Consider the following 13,602-nt stretch of genomic DNA (forward strand, 5'->3'; position numbering starts at 1 on the left):
ATGATTGATGCTTGGGGTGTTTTGTGGCTGTTGGTTCAGGAGCTCTTGTAAAGATTCTGATATGTGCTAGGATATTTTAGTCCAAAATCTGGTAGCCTCTGCCAGCAGGTTAAGATTTGTGTGTACATCCATCTTGTATCCATCTTCCAAGTAGATGACAGAAACTAACCATAAATCTAAATCAGCAATGAAATTGTATTCAGTAACACAACATCAATGTTTTTCACTCACAGTACACAAACACAAATATATAAAGGAGTTTGAAGTGTTCTGCATGAAGGAAGGTCTAAGATCTTCAACAAGTGTCTCCAACATTGTTAGATGTTACAGTAAGATGCTCAGTAGTGTTATTCCCTCCAGGCTTCACAAATTGTTGCTGATAATTTTAAAAACAGTGAGGAAACATTTTATAGTTTAAAACAGACTGCTAGTCAAAAGTTTTTGAACATCCTGTATTAACATTTTTTTAATTAAACATCTTCAAAAATAGTATGAGGGAAATACTTCTACTACTACTACTACTACTACTACTACTACTACTACTACTAATAATAATAATAATAGATAAAAGTAAACTGAGTGCTAGGATATTTCAGTCCAAAACCACATTGCTTCTGCCAGGAGGTTAAGGGCATTAATATCAACTGTAATATCAAAGACAAATCTAAGCTTATTGGAACTGTTTCACACATTTGGAGTCCCTTTATAAACTGAAAGTGGACAATGAATAAGTCATTAAATATAATGATTTAGTTTTTTAATGAATTTGTTTATTTATTTATTTTCTTATTTAATAGCCAATTTGTGGGTAACTATAATTTAAAAACTGGCTGTGTATGTTGTCTTTGAGCTCAAAACATCACTCATAAAATGTGTAATTTATTTTATATATTAACATTTGCTTTTTTTTTGAGGATGCCATAACTTCAGTAGAGTCAGAAAAACAGTTTTTCATACTATCTGGTGCATTGTCTGTGCTATCATTTTATATAACTGTAGGCCAGTTTCCATCCAGTATTTTCTGTTAGTCAAGTGTAGAAGTGGCTTGATGTAAATTTGAAATGGTTAAACAGCTCTGGCAGGACAGATAGTTATAGAGATTACTTAGTGTAGGCTTCACTAGCATGTGATCCCTAATGCTGGAGCCACAGCACAATATTAGATGCATTTAGATTAGACATAATTTGTTAAAAAAGGGACCCTTGAATTTCAAGTCTATTACAGACTTTTTAATTGGAGTCCCATGATTTACATTTCAATGAAGCTTGTGCTTGAGAATCTCTTTGACGCACAATTACCAGTTTAATCTTTTAGACAAAACAATCCTATCATCTTTTGAATGACACAGTACATTAAGTTCACAGCCCTTTTCACATTTATTGAACTGATGCAAACTTGTTCGCGAAATAATATAGAACAAAAAAATACTGTCCTCTATCTGACTTTAGGGGGAAAAAAGTGTCAAACAAGTGGCACACTGCATTTCTAAATCACAAACTATTTGTACATGCAGCAGTGTTTCTTGCTGAGATCCGGGAACACTGCTTCGCATCTGATTTCCATGCGGGTACAAAGCAGACTCGGTCTACAGAGCTTGTACCGCAGTGAAGCATGCTTCTCAGGGAATCCCACTTGCGAGACCGACTTTATGAGCACGACACTCGGCCGCTCTGGCAGCAGAGCAGAAACACAGGACCATGAGCAATTCTATGAAATCACTTTATTCTCAGTGTGTGGTGATTCCATTTTAGGGGGAGTGGTACACTGTTAAATCAATCTAAAATGGGCATGCAGTGGGGGCTAACAGGTAAAAGCGATTAGGAACACAGGAGACACACAGAAGTATCTTTAACAACCTTGCCTACAGCACACACCATATGCATGCATACAATTTGCCGACAAAGAGAAAGAGAAGAAAAGGAGAGAAGGAGAAGAGATGAGGAACAGTTTTCTTTTTCCACAGTTACAAAAGAATGCACAAAAAAGAGGAACAGATTTTTTTTCTCTCAAAAATACAACACCAGAAAGACAGGAACAAGAAGAAGTTACAGACATAAAAACCACAGCAAGAATCATTTATCTTGTATCAGCACAGAGGACACGGATAAGGACAGTGCAGAGAAACAACACACATTTACATTTAAGTCACAAGAATGGAACAGCTCATAGTTTTCTGTCAGGCAGTTTTTCGATGTTGTGAACATCTGAATGAAAAGGACACGCTGAAAGGTGAGGGCTAAACTCATAATGTGTGTGTGTGTGTGTGTGTGTTACTTGAACTGTATTTTGACATATCTGTTGGTTTGGAAACTGTCACAATGCCATTTGGATCACAGATCATTGGAGGGGGATCTGAGTGTTCAGCTCTTATGGTGAACTTGGATGTCAAAAAATGGAACAATTTAAAAAAGCGAATTTTTGTCACATTCTGGACAGTAGCTTAAGCATAAGTATGGAGACAAACACAAGTATACAAATTGCAAGACGTTAAATAATGCAAAGTAAAATTATAATACGTGATTATGTGGTGTGTTATATAATGGAAAAAAGGACTAAAAATATAAATAATTCTACATTAAAACATTCTGTCACGAACAGGCCCACTCTTTGGTTCAAGAAAACATAGTGTGAATGGGCGGTGCTGGAACTTTTCGGGCAGTGTTCCTACTGTATTTTAATAATCACCTCAAAGGACATAATACGTGATCAACAACAAGGACTGAAGCTGAAGGCAGTTTATACACATATTCCAATAATACACAATAAGTGTTGTGCTCTAGACTTAAGTATATTATGTTACACTAATTCTTTGTTAATGGGAGGATTTTCTATATTGTAATCATTTCAAACAATTACATAGCTCACTATTTTGTGTAAAATGGACTCTAAATGGTTAGCACAGTACAATCCAATATATTTGTTGCTCTCATTGGTACATGGCAGGACAGATAACCATAGAGATTACTTTGTAGGCTTCACTACCACATGATCTCTAATATTAGAGCCACAGCACAGTATTAGATGCATTTAGATTAGACATCATTTGTCTAATCTAAATGCATCTCTGCTTTTAGCAGCTGCATATAAATAAAAAAATTTAAAAATCTGGGAAATCAACCTAAGCCAGATGGAATGTTTGGAATATTTGGAATGTTTTAAGCACTCCAGTGGCAGCTGATAGCTAACTACATTAGCCCTCGAAATGTCACGCATTACACATTTTCATCCGACAAGATTTTAACCGTGTGATGACTGATGAATTCACCTGAATATATAATAGCACATAGTTGTGATTTACTGTAATACAGACATCATCAGTATTATTTGAAATGTACTGTAAGCCTGTTTCCATACATTATTCAAAGCCACTAAACTGTTTTTTAAATTAAAAGAAAGCGTCACAATATTTCCACATTGGTCATCCCTGATATCTGATCTCTCATCAATGAGGAATGCAGACCCACTCTTTTTTCCCCCTTCTAATCAATTACTACAAATACATCACCACAACAACACTGACTGACAACAACTTAAATAAAAGGCGCAAAAAATCTTAAAAACACAGGCTGAGGCAACATCAAAAGAGCACGGCTCAGCAAACCCAGCTTTAAGCCCACACTGAAACTCAAATAAAATGAAATTCTCTGCTCCCTACTTTCTTCTGCAATATACATTTTCTCTAGATGCATCTCAAGTCTTTAGTTTGACTGACACTACTAAGACAACACAGCATCTGTACACTAACATTCTTGAATTAATTATTAAGCTTGAAATATACAATGATGAAGATTGTCTGTTATTGCTGATCTGGGACAAGATTCCCGTAATTAACCAACGGACACAGGACATCTTCATTCAAAAAACAAATATTGCACTGTTGTCACTGTCTGCTCACTTAAAGTGTACGCACAACTGAGTTGTGGGTAGAAACACATATGTAAACACTGAATTACTATATTCATTATTGTACAGCGATAACAATGAAGATTAAATATATGGATTTATATATATATATATATATATATATATATATATATATATATATATATATATATATATATAATTTTTTTCAGAGCCCTATTGGTCCAATTGTAGAATTGTAGTAGTATGCGCTCTATGTCACCCTTGCATTTTACAGTAGGAGCTAAGCTAAGCTATTTTGATTCATTATAGCACCTAGCTCTATGCTTTCACTCATCATGACTACATTAGTATGCTTGAATCCACATCAACACACTTTTAGAGAGTGGTACAATGAGTTTACACACAAGGGATGTACTGTCATTTCTAAAGGCAGAGCATTACGTATATATGGTAGCATGTATGAGTCAACGAAATAAAAAAAAAAACAGAGTTATTGCCTTAAATATCAATGTATTTCATCTAAAAATTCAAATGAAGTTGTACACAGTGCATTCACAAAATCTTCATGCTTAAAAAAGATTATTTTCTTTCCCTTGCTTATTTCCATTTTCCAGGACTTCCAGTCATTTACAACAATTTGAAATAATTAAATGCTATGATAAATGGTATTATGATACTTTACATACAATTATACACTTCTACCACATGAATTTAACAATAATATCTTTAACAGAACAGCAAACTTTAATCAAAAATACGATATGGATTGGAGGACTTTCTCCAAGTTAAAATTATGGCTTTTACTCTTAGTAATTGTGTATATATTGATATATTCTGGTATTCATATATATTCTTTTTATAAGCTATTTACAAACAAAATATGTGCTGCTTGGATAATTACTGTTGTCATTCCATCACCTGGACTCTGCCATTAAATGTGTCTTTAATTTGAAAAAGAACATATATTTGCGAATTTAGTGCACAATTTTAGGCATGATTTCTGGATCTGACACTCCAAATTAAAGACTACAGTCATGGCACATTCACTGAGTCCAGTAAGTTTGGAACTAATGAGTGAAGAGTAGGGAATAAGGGGGTGTGGGGATGGATGTTATGAAATTTATGACAGGTTTAATAACAACACATTCTTGACTGTGTTACTTCTTATTGAACATGTCTAAAAGAGGACCTGGGAGGAACTTCATGACTGTGTCCACAATACTTTCTTCTTCATCCTCATCATCACCGCAGCCGGCAGGCACGGCTTTCTTTGGGCGAGTGAGACTGCCTTCAGACGCCTGCTCCATGGCAGCCTGAGCCTCAGCCTCCTTCTCCTCCTTCTTCTTTATACCATACTAAACATCCAACAGACAGAAATTAGAGCAGTTTGAATCTAAATTCCTTCATGCTGGTGAAATGTAATATGGCTTACACCAGGGGTTCTCAGTTTTTTTGCAGACAGGGATCCCTTTAACTCTGAAATAATTTAGTAAACAGATTTATTTTATGAACATAATCCAACTATTCAATTATTAGACTCATTATTTAAATGTATACAGTAATTTATTGGTGCCAAACATTAGGTCTAAGTTGAAATTATTAATAGGCTACTAGTTTTTAAGTTGTTGAGTTTTGGATTAAACTCATTTGATTCGAGTTACAAGTCAAACAGGCTAATATCTATAATAACTCAATAGTACATTTAATAGCTTTGATGACGGTGAGTTGTAATTTCTATGACTGCTAAAAAAAAACCTCACAGACCCCTGATGGTCCCTGGACCCCCCTTTATGATCTACCGGCTTAAACAACCAATGTATAACTTGGCAAATTCATGTCCATAACTGTAAATGCATGACTTCATGCCTACAACTGTAAGCCCATGACTCTAAGTCCATGACCAAAGCCTGTGACTGTATGTCCATGAATATAAGCTCATGATGTTGGCAGACTGCCACTTGGCAAAGCTGCCCAATTCCTCCACTGTTCTGACAATTAGCTTAGTGGTTCACAGAAATTAATTTATACTACATGCATTTGTTCATTTTAAATAAATGTTCTGATTAAAATGCTATGCCAAGTATTGGCAGGGAAGGCCACTTCATTATACATGTGTTTTAGATGACAAATGGTCCACTTGCTCTCTAAGAGTCAGTGGCTCAAAATGAAATCTAATTTATTTTGGCTTGCCTTAGGTTTTAGTATTGTTACCTTTTGGGGATTTTGTGTGCATAGATTTGTGTATATAATATCATAACTGGGATAAAACACTTAGAGATAATTTATTTACTTTGCTTGTTTTGAGACATTATAATATATTGTATATTAGATTTTGCTTACATACAACATATAGAACTGTAAGGCAGGAGATAGGGACAAACATGTACATTTTTATCTAGTGTGCCTAGTATTTGATGTTTTTAATGTTTTTAATGAAATTATACCTTCTGAAACTGTTGTATAGCAGCAACTGCTGTCTTTCCTGATTGATGTCTGATTTCATTCCACCCAAGTGAAAAATAAACATGACTCTCCCGTGGTACACATAACTGTATATTAAAGACACACACCTTTTCTGTCAATGACTAGTATTTAATAAAATTTTGTCTGTTCAATGGTCTAATAATTGCTTTCCCATTAATACTGTAGGGGGGTGAGCCTTGGCTTTTAAGCTCTTGAAGGTTACATTAAAGCAGATACCTGCCAGAACCTAAAGTTCAGCAAACTTGGAGCTTGCTCTGTATTTCAGTCACATCTTCAGAAAATGTCAGGATGCAGTCAGAATCCTTGTGACAAATTAGACCCATGGGGTGAGCCAAAGAAATGCCTTCATTTATCCTCTAGATGCACACTATGAGGCTTTGCATATAAATTTATCTGTTCTAATCAAACTCTGTTAGCTCACAGTAGGAAATGATTCACCATTTCACGCTTCCATGCACATAGTCCATTAACTCTAAAAACCAACATAACAAAATCCTCACCAATTAACAACTGCTGCTAAGTTACTCTAACAGATGATACACACAGTATTGGGCCCACAACCAGTCCAAAGCCTATTATTGATTTAACACGTACACTTCCTTCAACCTGCAATGAGACAGTCACCACATTTGAAAGTGTGTTAATGGGAAGTGAGAAGCCTTGTATAAAAAGAGTGCACATCTATTCAAAGTAGGGAGTCTCACTGTTGGAACACAGTGGGAAGACTATTTAGCATTGTAAAAACTGACTTCTCTCTTTCTTTTTTTTTTGTTTCTTAACGTTTTACTGTTCTTGCTCTTTTTTCTAAGGTTTTTTATTTCTCCTTCATTTTGCAATTGTTTACTGAGTGGCATAAATCCAATACAGGTCACCAAAGTACAATATATGGCCAGTTATATTGACACCATACAGTATAAGGCTCTTCCCCAAACTGTTGCCACAAAATTGGAAGCACACAACTGTATATGATGTCTTTGTATAGTGTAGCATTGCAATTTCCCTTCACTGGAACTAAGAGGCCCAAACCTGTTCCAGCATGACAATGCCCCTGTGCACAAAGCGAGCTCCACCAAGATATAGTTTGCCATGGCTGGGGTGTAAGAACTCAAGTGGCCTGCACAGAGCCCTGACCTCAACCTCACTGAACACCGTTGGGACCTTTAGGCCTCCTCGCACAGGATCAGTGCCTGACCTCACTAATGCTCTTGTGGCTGAATGAGCAAATCCCCACAGTCATGCTCCAAAATCTAGTGGAAAGCCTGCCCAGAAGAGTGGAGCTTATTCTAACAGCAAAGGGAGACTAAATCTGGAATGGGATATTCATAAAGCACATTTGAGTGTAATGGTTAGGAGTCCACCAACTTTTGGCCATATAGTGTATTTCACAAGAATATAACTAATCATGAAAAATGACAGAAAAACTGTCTTAAAGTCTTACTCATTTAATATTATACTTGAGTGAAATTTATTCAAAGAAAAAAACAAATATTTTAAACAATTTCTCACATTTCTCAAGTTGCACTTTTCTCACAACTCGATTTGTTTGACATTTATGAAGTTATGAAGGTTAAAGTATGAATAAATCAAACCAACCAGATCACCAGTTTAATGTTTAAATTTCTAATTTTTCTAAATTTACTAATTTCTCACAAGATCAATTTTTAAACATTTTTTTAAGTAGGCAAAAATTTATTTATTCTACAAAGATGATTAGTTGTGGTATTTATACAAATTGGTATAGATTTGATTGGATGTTTAAAATCAAATTAATAAATAAAGTTAGAATGAACAGAAACTCAGTTTGGACATTTAACTAAGCATTGCACTTATGTGAATATATTGGTTTATTGTGAATCTAGACATACTGTGTAAATCCATTAAATGAGAATAATAGCATTAACACAATTTTTAATTTTTATTTTTTATTTTTATTACAGATATATTGCCACACACATTGAATGTTAGTCAATGTTTTCATCTGTTTCTATACTTTGTTTTGGTTGTGCATTGTGAATATGTATAAATACTTGTATGTGAAATTATGTGTATTTATTCTGTATATTTAATATTCTGTATTCTTTGGCTACTCTATCACCCAATTAGTGGATTAATAATGTATCTACAGAATGTACTACTGAAAAATTTAGGACAGTATGGAAAATAAAAACAGAAGAGTGATTTGTAAATGTAGTCTGACTTGTATTTAAACAAAAACCGTATCAAAGACAAGGCATTTGATGTTTTACCTAATCAACTGCATAGTTTTTTGAAGGTAAATATTTATTTTGAAAATGATGCATGCAACATGTTCCAAAAATATTGGGACGGGGCAATTGAGGACTAATAGTGATGTGACAAGTTGAAAAAAGTAGGTGATGTGAAACAGGTGAGGTAATCGTCTAATAATAGTACATAAGGAGCCTCCAAAAAATGCCTAGTCCTTCAAGAGCAAGGATGGGTCGAGGCTCGCCAATCTGCCAACAGCTGCGTCAGCGAATAATCCAACACTTTGAGAACAACATTCCCCAAAGACAAATCGGTAGGATTTTGGGCATTTCACCTTCTACAGTGCACAATATTATTAAAAGATTAAAGGAATCCAGTCAAATCTCGGTGCGTAAAGGACAAGACCGAGAACCACTTCTGAATGCACGTGATCTCCGAGTCTGTAATGGATATCCTGACATGGGCTCGGGAATACTTTGGTAAACCTTTGTCAGTCAACACCATTCGCCACTGCATCCACAGATGTAAGTTAGGGCTTTACTATGCAAAGCAGAAGCCATACATCAACACTGTCCAGCAGTGCCGCCGACTTCTCTGGGCTCGGTCTCATCTGAGATGGACAGTAGCACAGTGGAATTGTATTTTGTGGTCCGACGAGTCGACATTTCAAATAGTTTTTGGACAAAACAGCCGTTGTGTTCTCCGGGCCAAAGAGGAAAAGGACCATCCAATCTGCTATCAACATCAGGTCCAAAAGCCAGCGTCTGCCATGGTATGGGGGCGTGTCAGTGCCCATGGCATGGGTAACTTCCACATTTGTGAGGGCATGATTAATGCAGAAAGATATGTAAATATTTTGGAGCAACATATGTGCTACCATCCCGAGCAGGACAAAGCCAAACCACGTTCCGACCAGATTACAAGCGCATGATTGCATAAGCAGAAGGTGCGGGTGCTAGCATGGCCTGCCTGCAGTCCTGACCTGTCTCTGATTGAGAATGTGTAGCACATGAAGAAATGCATAATAGATGAATGGGGGAAAATTCCACCTGCTAAACTTAACCATCCGGTGTCTTCACTCAGTGCCCAAATGCTTAATAAGTGTTAATTAAAAGAAATGGTGATGTTACACAGTAGCAAACAGTCGACTGTCCTAACTTTTTTGGAGCGTGTTGCAGTTATTAGATTTGAAATGAGTGTATATTTTCAAAAATAAATTAAATTCTAAAATTTAAGTAAAACCTCAAATAATGTGTTTATAATGTGTTTTTAGTACAGGGTGAATTGAATTTTCAAATTTTCCTTTTTTTTGCAATTCCATACTGTCCCAACTTTTTTGGAATTGGGGTTGTATTTATCTCTGTATTAATACAATATAAAAAAGGAATTGATGATAATTGACAAGCTAGGGCATATATTTTTGAAAATGGCATTCAATTGACAAATGTGTGTCAAAATAGCTAATCTATGGCAAACTTTAGTCAAGTAAAGTACTGTCAGTCAGAGAGCCCATTTCTATTTCCATCTCTGAAGCCATACTGTAAAAAAAAAAAAAAACAAAAAAAACAAAAAACTGTGTGGCAGTTTTACAGAGGCGGTCAAGGACAGTCAGTTTCTTTGTCTACAGCAAAATGCTCAGCAAGGCTAAGCTGTCACTTTTCCCCTCCTCTGGATCAACACAAGCATCCCCAGGTCCTTCCTACCTGATACACAGACTACCACTCAGCAAATATTTATATGCTTACCTTGGCACATGTCTCTCTTAAGCAGCACAAACATATCTATATGTATGAGTCATACTGTGCTGGTAACCTTGAGGCTATCATATATCATATAGAAATGCACTGTACTATATATTATGTGATGCTAGCATAATTAAGCTATCTCAGCTATGGCCTTAACTGGTCCTCAAAGTATTGTCTTTTATATATAAATTATTATATATTTATTATCTAATATTATCTGAGACACATAATACACTTGTAATGAGTTCCTTTTGGCTCTTACCTTATCCCTGATGCCCTGTCGGAGTGATTCCCTCTCTGCCTCCATTTTTGCATATTTAGCCTTCCTCTCCTCCTCTTGCTGCCGGAGAGCCTCTTGTCTTTCCTCTTCCTTCTTCTCAGCATCAGGATCCTTCTCTTCCTTTTCTCCCAGCATTTTGCCCATGTCTTTGGTTGCCCCTAACAAAAGAAAAAAAACCCTAGATGAATCAAAGGACTTCAGATGACTAGAGATCACAAAGCAATTCATCATCCTGTGAGTTCTCTTTAACACGATCTGGATGGGAAAAAAAGAAAATAAATGAGCTACATCGCTTATTCTGGGTCTTTTATAACCCCCCCCCCACTGTGGCCACTGCTGTCTATTTCAATGTAACGGTGGGACAGAAGGGACAATGGGTCACAACAGTACAACGTTAACACAGTGAGAGAAATTGCAGGATGTGGACCATGCAGATAATAAGTTCTGATTATCTCAACGATCCATTCATCACAGACGCAGCCAGCGCTTGTTAATGTCCCTGAATGTGCACATTAGCAGCAGCTGTATGTGTTTCAGTGCAGTTCTCTACTGATGCTTGGACTGCATTAGTGGAACGTCCAGTCTTTCTAGGCTGCTGACTGTCTGTACCAAATCGCCTGCCATATTCAGTTCTAAATTCAAAGCTGTATATTGTACATGACAGAACATTTCTGGATAAATGGAAGCTTTACTTTTCATCTATCACAGATCACAGTCAATGTATTTGATGTTAATACGCATAGTACAGCACACAGCATCAAACCTTTTGAATGTAATTTAATCAACTGATACTAATGAGCAAGTTATTAAAATAATTCAAAACAAGGTCATAACGACTTTCCTCAATTTCACACTTCTATATCCATAAATGATAATGGAAGCTGATCAGTGTGGCAAGAATGGACTCTGAGGAAGAACACGTTTTTCATGTTAAAAAGTATTTTCATTTTGCATCAGTCTAGAGATGGTTGAGAGTTTCCTCTGTAATCGTCGTCTGAGGTACATCACAGCAGTGTGTGGAAGTCTGCCAAATGTCTCTCAGAATATCAGAACAATTTTGTTAAAATACTTTTTGGGGATTTTAGCCCATTTTTTTTCAATTTGGTCATTTGCCAATTCTCACAAACTAGATAATGCTCTACATTGCAACAGGGAGGGTTAGTAGCTGAGGGTTAGCATACACAGTACTTCCTCTGAGGCATGTGAAGCCAGCCACCATATCTTTTCAAATAGGCTGTTCAAGCTGTGCAGCTGAACACACTTGGAAGAATGTGCTAACTGCCCTGTTCTACATACATGAGCTCACTAATGCTCCTGATTATTAAGTGTCACTCTGATTAATAGGGGAGAGAGTAATGCAATCCCTTGTACACCAAGAGAACACAACCAATTTCTTGGACTCTGAGCTATGGATGGTTCATAATATGAATCCTTTTCTGTTGTGCCACCTGGCAGCCATTGCTGAAATACAATACAAGTGTAATAGAATCCAAACATAAACAATGCCACATTGTCACAAACTCTAAATCATTGTGTATCAGAGCTGTTGTGGGTCAACATAGTAATCCTGTAATAATTCAGATTCAGGCCTGTTGGTTTCAATTTGGTGGGAGTCTTAGGCCTCATTTATCACACACCTCTCAGATTCATCATCATGTGCCAATTTTAGAAAAAAGTCCAGCTATAGTATGCTGAGAGATTGAAGTGGAGCAACCCCACAACAAGACAGTGTGATTTAGCTGGATAACATTACCCATATAGACCATTCTTTTGACTCCATGCTCTGTGTTCGGATTCAGCAGCACAATTACACCATGGAACCAGCGATCAGGTCATGATGGACGGACACACAGCTTACAGATCAATAGCTTACAGTCTTCAGAGCTCACAGACCTTTCAGATCAAGCAACAATAGTGCTTAAATAATGCTTCATTTTACACCATATGATAGCTTATATATCTTTGGATTTTTCTATTTCAAGTGTAAGCTGGAAAAGACGCATTCATAAAACTTCAAAGATGTCCTTGAAGTTTTGCTTGTTGTGTGTTTGCAACTGGAAAATGTCCTGTTACTCAGCATTTTATAACATTAAAACCACCTGCCTAATATTGTGTAGGTCGCTGTTGTGCCACCAAAACAGCTCTGACCCGCCAATGCATGGACTCCACAAGACATCTGAATGTGTGCTGTGGTATCTGGACCTAGGATGTCAGCAGCAGATCCTTTAAGTCCTGTAAGTTGTGAGGTGGGGCCTCCATGGATCGGAAATGTTTGTCCAGCACATCCCAGAGATGCTCAATCAGATTGAGATCTGGGGAATTTGGAGGCCGAGTCAACTCCTTGAACACTTTGTCATGATCCTTAAACCATTCCTGAACAATTTTTGCTGGGCACATTATCCTGCTGAAAGAGACCACTGCCATTAGGGAATACCATTGCCATGAAGGGGTGTACTTGGTCTGTAACAGTGTTTAGGTAGGTGGCACGTGTCAAAGTAACATCCAGATAAATGCCAGGACCCAAGCTTTCCCAGCAGAACATTGCTTAGACAACAAACTGCTTCCACCGGCTTGTCTTCTTCCCATATTATATCCTGGTGCCCCCCCACAACATCTGCCGTTTTGGAGATGCTCTGACCAAGTCATCCAGCCAGCACAATTGGGCCCTTGTCAAAGTAAATCAGATCCTTACGTTAGCCCATTTTTCCTGCTTTGAACACATCAACTTTGAGAACTGACTGTTCACTGGCTGCCTAATATACCCCAACCCATGACATGTACCATTGTAATGAGATAACCAATGTTATTCACTTCACCTGTCAGTGGTTATTGCTGATCAGTGTAAGTCATTTTCTCTTCCCTGACCACACACACTCCTTCACCATCCACGCCACCACACCCCATCACTGCAAAAGTCCAACCAAGCAAAGTGCCATTCTCTCTGGAGGGAGTGGTGAGGACAGGTCCACCTATACTTTATATTCACCGAAACTGCAAATAGGA

At 37.0% G+C, this 13,602-nt stretch overlaps 1 protein-coding gene across 2 annotated transcripts in view; it reads right to left on the bottom strand.

Annotated features, from left to right (window-relative positions):
* Positions 1-4,943: 4,943 nt before the first annotated feature.
* The window catches only part of LOC128618279 (complexin-1), a 45,813-nt gene continuing 37,154 nt past the window's right edge, over positions 4,944-13,602 (bottom strand). For both annotated transcript variants that reach the window (XM_053641823.1, XM_053641824.1), the window contains 2 exons: positions 10,582-10,757; positions 4,944-5,219 (listed from right to left, as the gene is read on the bottom strand). In XM_053641823.1, the coding sequence (XP_053497798.1) occupies positions 5,022-5,219; positions 10,582-10,757 (374 nt within the window). In that variant the 3' untranslated portion in view covers positions 4,944-5,021. The remainder of the gene's footprint in view (positions 5,220-10,581; positions 10,758-13,602) is intronic.

This window comes from Ictalurus furcatus, chromosome 14, assembly GCF_023375685.1.
Source record: "Ictalurus furcatus strain D&B chromosome 14, Billie_1.0, whole genome shotgun sequence".
NCBI classification, from domain to species: Eukaryota; Metazoa; Chordata; class Actinopteri; order Siluriformes; family Ictaluridae; genus Ictalurus; species Ictalurus furcatus.